This window comes from Amphiura filiformis, unplaced genomic scaffold (genome assembly GCF_039555335.1).
Source record: "Amphiura filiformis unplaced genomic scaffold, Afil_fr2py scaffold_25, whole genome shotgun sequence".
NCBI lineage: Eukaryota > Metazoa > Echinodermata > Ophiuroidea > Amphilepidida > Amphiuridae > Amphiura > Amphiura filiformis.
The window spans coordinates 1,994,188-2,011,598 of record NW_027305489.1 but is presented as its reverse complement, the minus strand read 5'-3'; the positions used below and the strand labels follow the sequence as shown (position 1 = coordinate 2,011,598).

General features: G+C 36.6%; 2 protein-coding genes across 2 annotated transcripts; both read left to right on the top strand.

The window, feature by feature from the left end:
• Positions 1-219: 219 nt before the first annotated feature.
• Positions 220-3,427, top strand: LOC140143648 (uncharacterized). The gene is made up of 2 exons (XM_072165464.1): positions 220-348; positions 1,685-3,427. Exons 1-2 carry the CDS (start codon positions 292-294, stop codon positions 3,425-3,427), a joined length of 1,800 nt encoding a protein of 599 aa, XP_072021565.1. The 5' UTR covers positions 220-291.
• Positions 3,428-4,828: 1,401 nt separating this feature from the next.
• On the top strand, positions 4,829-8,248 carry LOC140143670 (uncharacterized). The gene is made up of 2 exons (XM_072165490.1): positions 4,829-5,216; positions 6,497-8,248. The coding sequence occupies exons 1-2, from the start codon at positions 5,160-5,162 to the stop codon at positions 8,237-8,239; spliced, it is 1,800 nt and encodes a 599-aa protein (XP_072021591.1). The 5' UTR covers positions 4,829-5,159; the 3' UTR covers positions 8,240-8,248.
• Positions 8,249-17,411: the final 9,163 nt, after the last annotated feature.

Below are 17,411 nucleotides of genomic sequence, written 5' to 3'. Positions count from 1 at the left end.
AAAATGAAATAATAGATATGAAAGTTCTATTCAATGAAATTGAACTTGCATTCCGAGGGCATGCTTTGTCTTCTTCAAAACTGAAATCTTGGTTTCAACTCCTAGTATATCATGTAGTTTCAATACGTGAGTGAAGAGACCACTAAAACACAAGACTTCGAAATTAAATATCAGTGCTACCTAGTTCTCTGTCCAGGCAAGCTAACTATTGATTGCGGTCATAGGACTGCGTGACATTATTTGCCGATATTATATCATATTGTACCATATTATACAATTACATGAGTTGCAATGGCTTCGTCAATTCAAGAATGTGATAGGATGGACTCAGTCCACGGGCAACATCAGGTTAGTTATCTTTGTTTATGTTAAAATTTTGCGGTTAAAAACAAACTTCGAAATATCTCAAAACGCAATAATGACAACTGTTGAATAATTTTCTAATCTTACGCTCGTATGTTGTTAAAAACTTTAATATGTTCAACAACATCCGAAATATACGACAAAATAACAGAATTTTCAGGCTGTCCTTCACTATTAAAGATCTCATAAGACTTTTCCAAGAGAAATTTGACCTGATTCTAGACATAATGTTGGGTCAAATTTGACTATATTTTCACTAGAAATCTCCGGGGGTCTTCAAAACATTTTATACGGGAATGTGTCACGCAGATTGTCGGATACTGACTTTCTTTATACATACTGTTTACTGTTTTACCCAAAAGGCATCCAAATTTGCCCTAATTGTGCGCCTTTAAAGGCCCAGTCAGTGATTTGTTCATCTGGACAATCGTAAAAGTCATCAAAATTCAGATTGTGGTACATTTGTCATTGTCATAAATGTGATATTTTTAGCTTGCTAGTGGTTCGGCCGAGAGCCGTGTATTTAAGACAAAATAAGGCATTTACACGAATCTGTAATTTATATACTGACAGTATAATAAATTAGTTACGTGTATTTGAATGGGGATTCAACTTTGTCAATACTGCTGTTTTCTTCGTTTTTGTCAAATCTTTCACTTTGCAAAAATGCCCACAATTCGGCGCATTAGTTTCCACTGAAAACTCACTCATCGATATACCAAGATCGCTGGCAAGGTACCCAAAACCGTGGCACATTCCCGCATACTTTCAACCAGGGATAACCCCCATACACCCCCACACACCAAAACCCACACCCCTTCACAACCCCACCCCTAAAACCCCCACACAGGAGAAGAGTGTTTGATGTGTATACTTTTTAAATCTTTTTATATCAATCCAAAGTGCCCCTGCTGGACAATTGGTACTGTTTAGTTTACTTTTAGCTCTAATCTTATTTTATTTGTAATACTGATATGTTTAATATGCTCTTCACGCTTCTAATTGAGGTAGAATCTACTCAAGTCACGCACCGGAAAATTACAATCCTGCAGTAGGGTTTTAGGTGGTAACTCTTTCGTCTATCATTCCTATTGTGTAGTAAAATAAATTAGGAGAATTGTTTTATCAAATAAAATACCATAATTTAAAGAGATGAAAAGCGTAAAGCAACCGTTTTGTAATTAATTAACCATATACGTGTACACACCTGGTGTACGTCAACGTATGCTGTTTTCCCCTCTTCCTCTTTCCCCTTGGATACCAAACAATAACTATTGTTATTACCCAGGGTTGACCAATTTTCCTGATTTATCTTTTTCAGCGTACAACGCAATCACATCGTGGCAATAACGGCAATTACCATTCCGCTCTCATGTTGATATTTCTTCTCGGAAGTGCCGCAGTCGCGTTAGCTTTCGTTCCTGTCCTGATTCCTTCATCACACGAATCTGAAAAAATCTCGACGAACGCCAGAAACATCACACAGCCAATTCACGCGCTTTGTACTGTAATGATGTCCGCTTTATGTCTCTATTTCATCATAAAGATTGAAACTTGGAAGAATAGTGGTGAAGTACAATTTATGCCAAGACACTTGAGAAATACTGTTGATCGACCTAACATGTACAACTCTACTGAAAGTTTAGTTCACAATTCGACCGAAGCAGGAGCTGAAAATCTTCAGGCGATGCCTTTCAAGCAAACCGTTATGTTCGGTGTCGGGGCTGGAATGTGGTTAACGTGCGACATGGTATATATCATATGCTTCGGGGACCAGTTCGGGGATAACAGTGTTTACTGGAACTGGGTGTCACTTCTGGACGTATTTATTTACTTGCTTTCAGTAGTCATTCAGATTATTTTTCTTGCAAAATATGACGGCGCCATACTTCCTGATAACTGCTTATTTCATTATTCAATTGCGTTGATGATTGCTGACAAAGTCTGGGTGTGGATAACGGTAACTCTGGGTGGTATTGATGATGTTATGTCACATGCACATAACCACACTGACCGAAACAGTACGGCGGAGAACGTCACTGAATCAACATTTCAAACAGCCCTTGATATGACTTTGGTATTTTTAGACCCATTCTTCCTGGAGTTTTTGACCATTTCTATGGGTCTTCTATTCCACATGTGGAATCTTATTGGAAAAGACCGTGCAGTGTCCAGAATGAGAGAAAACAGGATTACAACAGATGTGACACGGCATTCAGATGGAGGATATGGTGACTACAGCTATGTGATAGAATCTGAAGGAGGTAGAAACCAGGTCTCGAGGTACTATGGCTCAGATGTAACTGAATCGGAGCAATGTGGACTTTTAGGGGCCAACACAAATCGCAACAATCGGCTGCATTTGAATGATAAAATCAAAACATGTCTATTTACCGTATTTGTCATTTTCATCCATTTAGGATTATTTACACTTGATCTTGTCATTTATCAATTGCGTCCATTTCTATCCTGGTCAAATTCTTTGCCAGTCAGCACGCAGTACATTCTGAACTATGGAATTCAAATCGCTGCGTTTTTACCGATAATATGTGCATGTATCGCCGCAACATATAAGATCTACCAAGAGAATACGTACTCGTCGCTAAGGTTTACAAGTAGTGACTATCTTTTGTTCTCCACATCTGCTGCAAATTTTATTTGGTTTCTTTTCCGCGTGATTGCAGCGACCACTATTCTGAGTACCAGTACCAATGAAGATACGCGTAACCAAGCGATAATCATTTTATGTTATGCGATATTGTGTATCATACAAGTTTGGGTTCAAACTCAGATGCTTCTTGCTGCGAGAAGTGTCCACCAAATGGGTCGACCTGACTCAAAATTGACGCGTTTTTGCTTGATATATCTCGTTGTAATCAATATATGGCAGTGGTTGGCAATTGCTATATCTCGCGAACTCCTTACACACAGAACACCTTTCACCACTGTTTTGATTGACTGTTTCGGTGAGGCAACCACCACAACGCTGATGTATTTTTTCTATCTGGCAATCGAACTTTATTCTTTTCATTCTGCAGTCGTTGCGTACGAAATATTGAAATAATGACATTACAAAAACAAATATTCGAGGAATATGGCCGTATGCCCGAGCGACTTGTGATATTTTATAACTTCATGGAAGCATTTAAAAAAATCATCCCCATGTGTGACCTTTGACCTCAATAACTTAATTTGCTCAAGGGTGTGCTTGTGGCTTCCTTCGGATCTACTATTCCTCTACTAACCCCGATTTCTTGGGACTTATTTTGTCAATCTGACGATTATGTCATACAGACAAGGGCTATACCGTATCACCTACATGATGACCCAGCTGTTCAGAAAGTGATCGTCTGAATTGATTTTCAAATGTTAACAAATTAAGCAAAGGTCAAAGTATAACTTCCATTGAGAAATGCTCAGATTTAATCAAAATGGTCTTAAAATTTCCCTTTCGTAAAACTAAATTGAAATACGAATATCTAGCATTATTTTGGATGTTAAGCAACATCACAAAATAGATCACGATCAACAGGGTTCATATTATGTTTTGACCCATTCTTGGTTGTTACAAATTCGCCACCGGTATTTCTGTATGTCCCACCCCTGGTCATAATGTGTTTGACCAAATAAGTCTCAGAAATTGCCATCACAAATAGCTATAAATAGCAATATGCACTAGCCTGGATATCGTGATTCGTAACAAATTGAATGATATGAGAGCTGTAACGATTGCTCCAGAATTGTAGATTTACCATGGTTGTAACCCACCTAGCAAACACAGATATGTTCTTAAAACGTTATAAACATGATATAAACACGTTTTGGTTTTATTCAGCACGTTTAATAATATTTAAAAATTGGGTTATATAAAGGTCGTAACGTCATAATACGCTTTATATGAAAAACATTACAACAAAATTTTAAAAATATTGTCAAAATTTTATTTTTTACAAAATAGTTTGGTAGCTGTTTAACAACAATTATGTTAAAATGTTTTGCCTCTAGTTTTTGAAAATGTTTTAGAACGTTATTAAAACGTTTTATACCCTTTAACTTGTCACTAAAGTGTTTGCTGGGTTGGTACCAAAACACCTGAGAGATAATGTATGGAAAACTATTCTTTGCTCTTTGTTTTCTTCTTTTTTATTCCTTTTAAGACTTAGCTGTTTTCCTCTTTGCCTATAACGCAAGTACGTTGCAAAGGTCATTTCTCTAAGTGTATATCAAAATATTGTATATTTATCGGTGTGCTTGTCTATTCTTAATAACTGATGTGCTGTGTAAAACAAGTGTAACAATAATTTTTATAACTGCATTGGTTAAAATGTTTATGAAGGAAAATAAATGATTTTTTTCTAAACCATGACATTAAAAGTGCTTTTCTCTTTGTCGACTGATTGTATCATTTTATCAGTTTCATAATCACATTGTTTTAAATTTATATTTTTCTTCTAATTTCCTCCTAAATTGCTAGCCGTTTATTACAATAGCTCATGGGTTACTTCAAAATGAAATAATAGATATGAAAGTTCTATTCAATGAAATTGAACTTGCATTCCGAGGGCAAGCTTTGTCTTCTTCAAAACTGAAATCTTGGTTTCAACTCCTAGTATATCATTTAGTTTCAATACGTGAGTGAAGAGACCACTAAAACACAAGACTTCGAAATTAAATATCAGTGCTACCTAGTTCTCTGTTCAGGCAAGCTAACTATTGATTGCGGTCATAGGACTGCGTGACATTATTTGCCGATATTATATCATATTGTACCATATTATACAATTACATGAGTTGCAATGGCTTCGTCAATTCAGGAATGTGACAGGGTGGACTCATTGCACGGGCAACCTCAGGTTAGTTTTCTTATTTATGTTGAAATTGTGCGGTTAAAACAAACATCGAAATATCGCAAAACGCAATAATGACAATTGTTGAATAATTTTCTAATCTTATGTTGTTAATATGTACAACAACATCCAAAATGTACGACAAAATAACAGAATTTTCTGGTTGTCCTTCACTAAGATCTCATAAGACTTTCCAAGACAAATTTGACCTGATTCTAGACATAAATGTTGGGTCAAATTTGACTATATTTTCACTAGAAATCTCCGGGGGTCTTCAAAGCATTTTATACGGGTATGAGTCACGCAGATTTTCGGATGCTGACTTTCTCTATACATACTTTTTACTGTTTTATCCAAGGCATCCAAATTTGCCCCATTTGCGCGCCTTTAAAGGTCCAGTCAGTGATTTGCTCATCTGGACGATCGTAAAAATCATCATTATTGTGGTTGTGGTACATTTGTCATTGTCATAAATGTGCCATTTTTACTCTGCTAGTGGTTCAGCCGAAATTCGTGTATTTAAGACAAAATAAGGCATTTACACGAATCTGTAATTTATATACTGACAGTATACTAAATTAGCTACGTGTATTTGAATGGGGATTCAACTTCGTCGATACTGCTGTTTTCTTCGTTTTTTGTCTAATCTTTCACTTTGCAAAAATGCGCTCAATTCGGCGCATTAGTTTCCACTGAAAACTCACTCATCGATACACCAAAATCGCTGACAAGGTACCCAAAACCGTGGCACATCCCCGCAAACCTTCAACCAGGGATAACCTCCATACACCCCACCACCCCCACGCCCCCCCCCCCCTAAAACCCCCACACAGGAGAAGAGTGTTTGATGTGTATACTTTTTTAATTTTTTTATATCAATCCAAAGTGCCCCTGCTGGTCAATTGGTACTGTTTAGTTTACTTTTAGCTCTGATCCTTTTTTATTTGTAATACTGATATTTATATGCTCTTCACTCTTCTAATTTAAGTAGTATCTACTCAAGTGGAAGAGCGACGCACCGGAAAATTGCAATCCTGCAGTAGGGTTTTAGGTGGTCACTCTTTCGTCTATCATTCCTACTGTGTAGTAAGATTAGGAGAACTATTTATCAAATAAAATGAAAGCGTAAAGCACCCGTTTTGTAATTAATTAACCATAATACGTGTACACACCTGGTGTACGTTAACGTATGCTGTTTTCGCCTCTTCCTCTTTCCCCTTGGATACCAAACAATAACTATTGTTATTACCCAGGGTTGACCAGTTTTCCTGATTTATCTTTTTCAGCGTACAACGCAATCACATCGTGGCAATAACGGCAATTACCATTCCGCTCTCATGTTGATATTTCTTCTCGGAAGTGCTGCAGTCGCGTTAGCTTTCGTTCCTGTCCTGATTCCTTCATCACACGAATCTGAAAAAATCTCGACGAACGCCAGAAACATCACACAGCCAATTCACGCGCTTTGTACTGTAATGATGTCCGCTTTATGTATCTATTTTATCATAAAGCTTAAAACTTGGAAGGATAGTGGTGAAGTACAATTTATGCCAAGACACTCGAGAAATACTGTTGATCGACCTAACATGTACAACTTTACTGAAAGTTTAGTTCGCAATTCGACCGAAGCAAGAGCTGAAGATCTTCATGCGATGCCTTTCAAGCAAAGTGTTATGTTCGGTGTCGGAGCTGGAATGTGGTTAACGTGCGACATGGTATATATCATATGCTTCGGGGACCAGTTCGGGGATAACAGTGTTTACTGGAACTGGGTGTCACTTCTGGACGTATTTATTTACTTGCTTTCAGTAGTCATTCAGATTATTTTTCTTGCAAAATATGACGGCGCCATACTTCCTAATAACTGCTTATTTCATTATTCAATTGCGTTGATGATTGCTGACAAAGTCTGGGTGTGGATAACGGTAACTCTAGGCGGTATTGATGATGTTATGTCACATGCACATAACCACACTGACCGAAACAGTACGGCGGGGAACGTCACTGAATCAACATTTCAAACAGCCCTTGATATGACTTTGGTATTTTTAGACCCATTCTTCCTGGAGTTTTTGACCATTTCTATGGGTCTTCTATTTCACATGTGGAATCTTATTGGAAAAGACCGTGCAGTGTCCAGAACGAGAGATAGCAGGAGTACAACAGATGTAAGACGGCATTCAGATGGAGGATATGGTGACTACAGCTATGTGATAGAATCTGAAGGAGGTGGAAACCAGGTCTCGAGGTACTATGGCTCTGATGTAACTGAATCGGAGCAATGTGGACTTTTAGGGTACAACACAAATCGCAACATTCGGCTGCATTTGAATGATAAAATCAAAACATGTCTATTTACCGTATTTGTCATTGTCGTCCATTTAGGCTTATTTACACTCGATCTTGTCATTTATCAATTGCGTCCATTTCTATCCTGGTCAAATTCTTTGCCGATCAGCACGCAGTACATTCTGAACTATGGAATTCAAATCGCTGCGTTTTTGCCGATAACATTTGCATGTATCGTGGCAACATATAAAATCTACAAAGAGAATACGTACTGGTCGCTAAGGTTTACGAGTAGTGACTATCTTTTGTTCTGCACATCTGCTGCAAATTTTATTTGGTTACTATTCCGTGTGATTGCAGCGACCACTATTCTGAGTACCAGTACCAATGCAGATCAGCGTAACCAGGCGATAATCGTTTTATGTTATGCGATATTGCGCATCATACAAGTTTGGGTTCAAACTCAGATGCTTCTTGCTGCGAGAAGTGTCCACCAAATGGGTCGACCTAACTCAAAATTGACGCGTTTTTGCTTGATATATCTCGTTGTAATCAACATATGGCAGTGGTTAGCAATTGCTATATCTCGCGAACTCCTTGCACACAGAACACCTTTCACCACTGTTATGATTGACTGTTTCGGTGAGGCAACCACCACAACGCTGATGTACTTTTTTTATCTGGCAATCGAACTTTACTGTTTTCATTCCGCAGTCGTTGCGTATGAAACATTGAAATAATGACATTACAAAAACACATTTCAAGTATGAAAATTGCATTAACCCTACCCCTACCCTTGTTTTTGTTGTTTTGTTGTTGTTGTTGTTGTTGTTGTTTTTCTTGTTTTGTTTTGTTTTTGTGGTTGTTTTTTTTGGTTTTTTTTGGTTTTTTTTGTTTTGTTTTTTGGTCGAATCTCGGACCTCTCCCCTCGCATGACTTAAACTTGTTTTTGCAATAGATATGCATGGCCCTTTAAGTTGAGAGCTGCTGAGAGTAGCTCAGCGGGCCATCAATACGTGTACGTAACCAAACGGTAACTGCGTCACAAGCATACAGTCAATACACCCATATATGCCTGATTATATATGCCCCGCCGGATTAGGTTAGCGCGTTATTTGAAATACGCCACTGCGAAATCCATGTCTTGATACGAGATTCGAGAATAGCAATCGTTCGGAATTCGGAAATCGCCCCGTAAGTAAGTAAGCCTGATGCTTCATTCAGCCCGTGTGACAAATTGCACAGATAGGGGCGTATTCGTGGGACCACACTTTCTATCATTATGATTTGATCAGAATATTTCTTTCGTTTACAAGCCTACAGCCTGTTGGTCTGTCAGATTCATGGATATTTGTCTGTATATAATGTGGATTGTGGAAATGTAAATATGTTGGTTAGCGATATAATAATCCCAAGCCTTTGTTCAAATGGACTGTCAATTTCAATCATGAAAAACAGGACACCTGCAAACTCCTTTATGTTTATGACTCTACACGTTATACAAGCAGAGTGATTTCAGTAGCTGGGGAAACAAGTTTTACCCATGTTTATCCGAATTCTCGAGTTGTCTACCGATATAAAACAAAATGGAGTATGTATATATCATTTTCAACGTTCGTTTATAATGTTATTTATAATGTTTGTTTATAATGTTATTTTAAAAGTATTAAACATTCACTTAGTCCATTGTCGACTAAACGTGTGCTCATCTAAAGTCTGCACAAAAAGTAACTCAGCTGTTATATATACACCTATAGATTCAGAACTAATAATTGTTTTCACAATATTTCAACATAAAAAGAAGGGTGATTTATTTATATCATTAAACAGTTGATTTCCGATTTCTGTCAAATAATGAGTTCCTGATATAAATTTCCTTTGGGTATGTAAAAAGAGAGCACAGTGATTTATAGTGCGCTACGCACAGGCACAAAGCCTAGACGTTGATCCACAAGCCTCAGCACACTCGTAAAACAAAATATATAACAAAATGGAGTATGTATGTATCATTTACAACGTTTATTAATAAAATTCAATTGTCCACTAAACGTGTACTCATCTTTATCATTAGACAGTTGGTTTCGGTTTTATGTCAAATAATGATTCCTTTATAGTGTATAACATGTTGAAATGTATGAAAACACGGTTTTTTATTATTTTTTCATCTCCAACTCAGCCACAATATTGCGGAATATGGTTTATGATTAAACTACAACCAATTGTGTGCTTCTTTGTAATTGTTTCAATTTAATCCATTTCATGTCGTGTCTTGTATTATAATACCGATATGATAAGTATACATTATTTTATAAATTTCGTCCCGTTTTCAAAATTACTTTTGTATCTCATTATTTCGTTTATGGTGTGTTCAATTTTCTTTTGTTCTCTATGAAGGAAATAGTATGTTTTCTGATGATTTTAAAATGTGATACCTCGTAATTATAAACATACTTAATATTCTAATGAATTCAAGCCCAGTGTAATTTTACGTTTTATCATTTTGTTTTCTTTTGTTTTCTTACAAAAGACTGTTTTCTTACAATCTTCCCAAACTATGTTTCAGTAGATTACGCGAAGGTCATTCAAAAAGTTCTACCTTATTTTCCATTATTGTACCCAAGAGTCTTGTCTAGCTGGTGGGAAAATGTAGTTGTAATATTTTTGTAGGCGAAATAAAAAATTAAATCAGAATTCGGTGTCGCGGAAATGGAGAAAATCTGTATACGTAATTATATCTACAAAGAGGACTTTTAGACCAAATTATAGAGAGCATAAAATACCATTTGGTCACTTGGTTGGCTTAAATTGAAACTGACATAAAGAAAAATATTGAAAATTATGTAAAACAAAACATTTACTTTTTAGGAAAGAAAAGACAAGAGCAGATAAGAATTGTAAACAAGTTTTCTTTAAAATGCCCATTTAAAACGACATTTATGCAGAAAGTGTGTGTATTAGAAAAAATGGCTGATTGGAAGCGTGTTAAACCTGTTGATACTTGAATACTAAGAAAACTAATTTGTCCTCCCGCTTTCTGATCCACATTGCCTCTCTGATCCACCGCGTTTGTTTATGAGTCTTTATCGGCTTTGGCCCCTTCCCATAAATTGGGAAGGGACCAAGGTTGTCGATAAAGACTCATGTAAACAAATTCTCAACCGATTTCAACAAATTTGGTGAACATAACAGGTACCTTCATTCTTCTGCGGTCTGTATATTGGTACGCCGGTTGAGATTATGGGGCAAGCGGAGGTTATTTTATGTAATAGATAAAAATTATCTCTAGAAGTTACATTAAAGATATCTATTAGATGTATTATCTTTTATGTGAATAGGACCCGTGTCCTTCCATTTCGTGCGGCACAATATTTAATAGGCCTGTGTAATAAAATATTAAATGACAATTGCTACTGCGTAGTCATTCATTTTTCTGATTGGAAATAATATGAAAGTTTCAGATCTTGGTTTCAAATTCAATCACATGTGTGTTTTTGTTTTGAGTAATATGATAATACAGAGGTATTTCAATTCTTTCGGGTTCTCAACATCATTATTCTATATTTTCGCGATACACTATCAACAGCATGGACTCCTCCCACGTAGAATCTGACAGAGAAAACTCCATATATCAACATCAGCAGGTACGTTTTATTTCCATTGCATTTAAACATGGTCAAAAGCACCATAAAATATAAAAGGAGATAGAGAACACGGATAAAACCCGCTACAGGAGAACAAGGCCAATTTATAAGCCTGATATTATATCGCAGGATGTCATCCCCATAATCCCGGTCTATCCGAACGGTAATTCCACCCAAAACAGCAACTCCACCGAATCAGCGTTTTTCAAAGCCATCGATTTAGCTTTGATATCATTAGAACCATTTATCATGGAGTTTTTGACCATTTCAATGGGTGTTCTGTTCCATTTGTGGAATCTAATCGGGAATGAAGGTGGAATTACAGAAGTTGAGGGTAATGGGGTAACAAGTATGGGAAGCCTTCAAGACGATAACGACTACAGCAATGTGATTAATTCTGAGCATTGTGAACAGACAACGAGTTACAATGGCCATGATGGCTGCGACGCAATGGAATCTGAGCAGCAAAGTCTATTGGGATCTATATCGAATATCTACAATGGTTACAGCCATGCCGCCAAAATCAAAACTGGTTTATTTGTCATATTAGTCATTTGCATCGCAGTAAGTTTTCTTATAGCTGATCTCATTCTGAACGAAGATCCACTTGGATACCTGGCTAATTCGATACCAGGGGACACGCAGGCCATGATTTATATTGGCATTCTTATTGTCACTTTTTTACCTGTAACAGTTGCTTGTATAGGTGCAACATTTACTGTCTACCAAAGGAATAAGTGCAAGACGACCATGTTCAATAGCAATGACTATCTTTTGTTTTTCACGGCTGCTTTAGAATTTCTTTGGTACATATTCATGATGATAGCTGTGTCTAGGGTTCTAAATATGAACAACTCAGCAGATAGAATAGACCATGACCAAGCAATATTCATTTTATGTTACTCCATAGGATGTATCATACCAGTTTGGGTCCAAACTCAAATGCTTCTTGCTGCTAAAAGTGTAAAACCAGATGGGTCGACCAAACTCAAAATTTACTCGATTTTGTTTGATATATCTGATCGCTATCAACCTATCGCTGCGGTTGTTCGATGTATATAGAATTGGCTTCATTATTGAGAAAACTATAGATGGCGCTATTTATCATAAATCATATTTCTTAATTTGCAAGGGGTAGGTAATCAATATCGCCATTTAAACAGATGGAATGGGTGAAACAAGCAACAAAGAAATTTTATAAACATATTTCATCAACAAAATAGAGGAATTATTTTTATTGAAAGCCTGAAAGAGTAATTTCCAGTGTCTAAATAGCGCCACCAATCTTGTCATTAATAGATACATTTTACATCAGAAAAAGCTTTTAAAATGCTGTGAAAGTGAATAATGTTGTAAATAAGGGGAAATTAAAGTTGAAAATGACTCAAAAGTATCTGCATACATCAGTATGATACGGCTTTAAGCTGTTTAAGCCTAAAAACTGTGTTGTACATGATGTCTTGTTTGAAAAACTAATAAATGATCACATCAAACAAGCAAACGGCTATGGCTCGTGAGTGGCTTCTGCAAAATGCCGATTTCTCACACCCCTTCATGATTGACTGTTTCGGTGAGGTGACGACAAAAACGTTGATTTTTCTTTTTTATCCGGCGCTAGAACTGTATCGTTTTCACTCAGCCGTTGTGGCTTATGAAATATTGAAATGATATCACCCAAAGAAGAACGATAAAGATAACTTATAGCCTACGTTATTTTTTGTTTCAGTAGCTGCGTGGTTGTTATTGTAACTATAACCCTAAGAAATTCAAATAGTTGATTTTACCTCAACAGGTATTACGAATTTCGATATATGTGAAAAAAAAAAGCTAAATTAGGCACTTTTATGACCAAACCCCGGGGGCCAAACCACAAGGCCTGAATAACTGCATCGGCAATTACTCGAATTCCTGACAATCCCTCTATTTTTGTGAAGACGAAGAAGAATATCCACTACCCAACCTGCATGCTACTCAACCTTCGTGGACTGAAGGCAAATATCCTATGCAGTACCTTCAATTGCCTATGAAATAACTTACAATATGCACCCTTAGTACATTGCCCCAATTTGTTTTTCACATTATAGTCAGTTTTGACCTTACAACATGTACGACATCTTTCTTAAACGTCTATTGGTATTTAGATTTTGTGTTCAATTAGTTATAAGACTATTGCATAAATCAAGATAATTATATTATCAATATTATATAAAGAGAATTTAGTTTTGTTTTGTTTCTTCTTTTGCCTGGGTTACTCATTCAGAATATAGGCCTATTATTGTTTTGTTGAGTTAAAATCATCGCATACTTCCGTTCATCCCAAGGCAAAACACATACTCGAACGTCACTCTATTGTCTTCTTCCTAAGATAAAACAATATTTCAGTTTCAATTCCCAGTATCGAATCAATTCATTCAATTTCATGTGCGTGCCAGGTAAAATACAAACTACTTTATTAATTCAGTTCGCAGTTCTTGTTCTGAACATCAATTTACTCTCACGATACGGCTTTACAACATGGATCCTTCCCTCGGCGAATCCGATAGCGAAAACTCCCCACATGAACGTCAGCAGGTACGTTTTATATTATCTATAATAACTTACATTTAATTTAAACACGGTTAAAAACGTTTACGCAACCGAATGAAATGATTTATTAAAACACGATAAAAAAAACTACTGCGAAATTAGTTAACATGGCGGAATATTTTGTCAATTATTTATATAGACGGAGCAAGTATATTATACTAATATAGTTCAACGTTCGCGTGCGTTTTGCTGTTACGATAATGATCCCAACGGGAAAGTTGCTGTATTGTATTTCCGCTCTTGTACAATTTTCAGTGGCAACAAAAAAACATTGTATCTTAAAACGGAAAATAAAAGCAACGTTCAACGCAACAGAACATAAAAACTCTATTTAGCTTTACGTTATGCAACAATAATATTTCCTATCTCTTACAGGGTGCAGCAAAAACCACTGGTGGTAATGGGAATTATCATTCAGCTCTTATGCTGATTTTTCTGCTTGGAAGTGCTGCTGTTGCGGTAGCTTTTGTTCCCGTTCTGATTCCAACGTCGAACGAACCCACTGACAGGATCTCGAAGAACACGCGAAATGTAACACAGCCAGTCGGCGTATTTTCCACTGTCATGCTGTCCACTTTATGCTTATATTTCATCATTAAAAAGAAAAATTGGAAGACCAGTGGTAAAGTTAGATTTAAGCAAAGACATTCTAAAAATTCTCCTAATATCTCTGCAAGACACGTGTACCATTCTATTGATCGTGATCAGATTTCGGACGGAGAACAACGCATTGAGGAAGCTACAAGTAGTCATGGAATGTCCTTCTTAGAAATGGTTGTATTTGGCGTTGGAGCCATTCTGTGGCTTATGTTTAACATAATTCGCACCGTATCCTATGAGCACAGCACTGTTTATGAAGACTGGATGTCAATCATAGATGTTTTCATCTACTTGTTATATATAGTCATTCAAATCATTTTTCTCGCCAAATATGACGGTGTCGTATTTCCGAACAACGGCTTATTTCATTATTCAATTGCCGTAATGATCGCAGATAAAATCTGGGTGTGGCTAACTGTTTCCCTAAGAAAACTTCCTGAAATAATATCACAGGATGTCATTCCCGTATCCCCGGTGTGTCCGACTGGTAATTCTACCCCGTGTAGCAAATCCACCGAATCGCCGTTTGTCAAAGCCATTGATTTAACTTTGATATCGTTAGAACCATTTTTTATGGAATTTGTAACCATTTCAATGGGTGTTTTGTTCCATTTGTGGAATCTAATTGGAAATGAACGTGAAGATACACAAGTTGAAGATGACAGGGTTACAGGTACGGAAAGCCTTCAAGATGATAGCTTTGATGACTACGGCTATGTTATCAATTCCCAGCAAGGTGGACAGATAACCGGTGGCTGCGATGCAACAGAATCGGAGCAGCAACATCTTCTAGGATCCAAGGAGAATGGTTGCAACAATAACAAAATCAAAACAGGTTTATTTGTCATATTTGTCATTTGCATCGCAGTAGGTTTTCTTTTTGCTGATCTCATTCTGAACCAAGGTCCACTTGGATACCTAGCAAACTCGATACCAGAAAACACGCAGTCCATGATTTATATCGGCATTCAATTTGCCGCGTTTTTATCTGTCGCAGTTGCTTGTATTGGGTCAACTTTTAAGATATACCGAAAAAATATGTGTACATCAACTACGTTCACAAGCAGTGACTATCTTTTGTTTTTCACGGCTGCTTCTTGTTTTATTTGGTACATATTTAAGATGATTGCCGCGGCTACTGTTCTGAGCATGAATAGTACGGATGAACCGGACAGTGATCAAGACGTAATCATGGTAATACTTATGTTCTGTTACATCATAACATGTATCATACAAGTGTGGGTCCAAACCATAATGCTTCTTGCTGCTAAAAGTGTCCACCAGATGGGTCGACTAAATTCAAAATTCACTCGATTTTGTTTGATATATCTGGCCGCGATTAACCTATCAGAGTGGTTGCAAATGGCTATAGCTCGTGATTTCGTTCTGAACCAAGCCAGTTTCTCCAGCCCCGGTTTGACTGACTGCTTCGGTGAGGTGACTGCAAAAACATTAATTTTTCTTTTTTATCCTGTAGTGGAACTGTATCGTTTTCATTCGGCCGTTATGGCATATGAAATATTGAAATGATGTCCATAAAGGTGACGATAAACAATAACTTTTAATATTGACAAGACTGAGAAATGTGATCCCAGCAAACGCAAAACATTTTCGACATCAATCGCAAAAGGTTATAAAAGGTTGTCAGAAAACATTTAAATGACGGGTTATATATCGTTATGAATTCGGCAGACGGCCGAATCCGGATTCGGCTTTTGGTAAATTCATTTTACGCATGCATAACATATGAATTAGAGAACAAGGGATCAATGATGTACATTATAGAGGGCAGCATATCAATTTTTCAACGGAGATCAGATCATAACAGCATAATAAGTAATCAAAAGAGGGCGACATACAGGTTTAGCTAACGGTGCATCGCAGTGCGGTCAACGACGACAACCGTTAAAAAATCGATATGCTGCCCTCTATAGGTAAAGCATAGATCCCTTGTTCTCTCATTCAAAAATAATGCATGCGTCTGTAATGCATCTGGATTCGGTCGTCTGCCGAATTCATAACGATATAAAGGGTATAAAAAGGGTATCAAACGTTTTTATAACATTAAAAAACTTTTTTTGATAACCTACTGCAAATATTTTAACATAATGTTATTTAAGTGTTGACAAAATAGTTGGTAAAAAGTGTTTGCAAAAACTAGTTTACAATAACATTTTGAAAACATTTTAAAAATATTGTTGTAGTGTGTTTTTATACCACATGTACAAAACGTTTTAAAACGTTTTCATGACCTTTATATAATCCGACATTTAATGTTATTAAAACATTTTTACCTAAACCAAAACCCAAAATATAACTTGTTTAAAACGTTTTTGTGTTTGCTAGGATATCACATGGTACTTTTTGTACTAAGAAATTTTAGTTGTTCGGTTTCAACTCAAAGGGTATTATGATTCTTGAGATATGTGTAAATATTAATGGGAAGGAAATAACTCACTTCGGCCCTTTCATGGCCTACTAACACCATGAACACAGAACCCCTAGGACCTGTATGGGGAGGACTGGGCGCTTCAAGTGCGATATTTGAATACAAATTCCTGTAACATGTGCATCCATTTTATATACATACACAAATATTTCTGTACCGTTAGGTGTTACTCACAGTGCTTTCGGACAGTATCATTTTTCTTTCTTGCATTTTTCCAACTTTTTAGTAACAATTAGACGCATCAACATCTCATCAGTACAAGTGCATTAACTTGTACAACTGATACGCATTTATTATAACAAAATTATAAAAAATCGCCAAATGTCATACATACTACTTAAAGCTATGAGCCCTCAATTAGAGGTTGATAAAATGGGTATCACTTTTGGGGAGTTAAATTGTACAAAACAATGCACGCTTGTAGAGCTCAATGTAAGTGGGCTATGCATGCATACATATGTGACGTGTCATGTCAAAAGGAGACACTTTTGGGCAGGATCGTAAATGGAGAAATAGCCAAAAATCTACCTGTGGGTGATTTTTTCACAATTTGGGTTTGTTGCTAATTTGTGATGTTATTAATGTTAAAAATATTGTCTGATAGTTTCAGACCGGAATATAACTGGCATCTTGTAT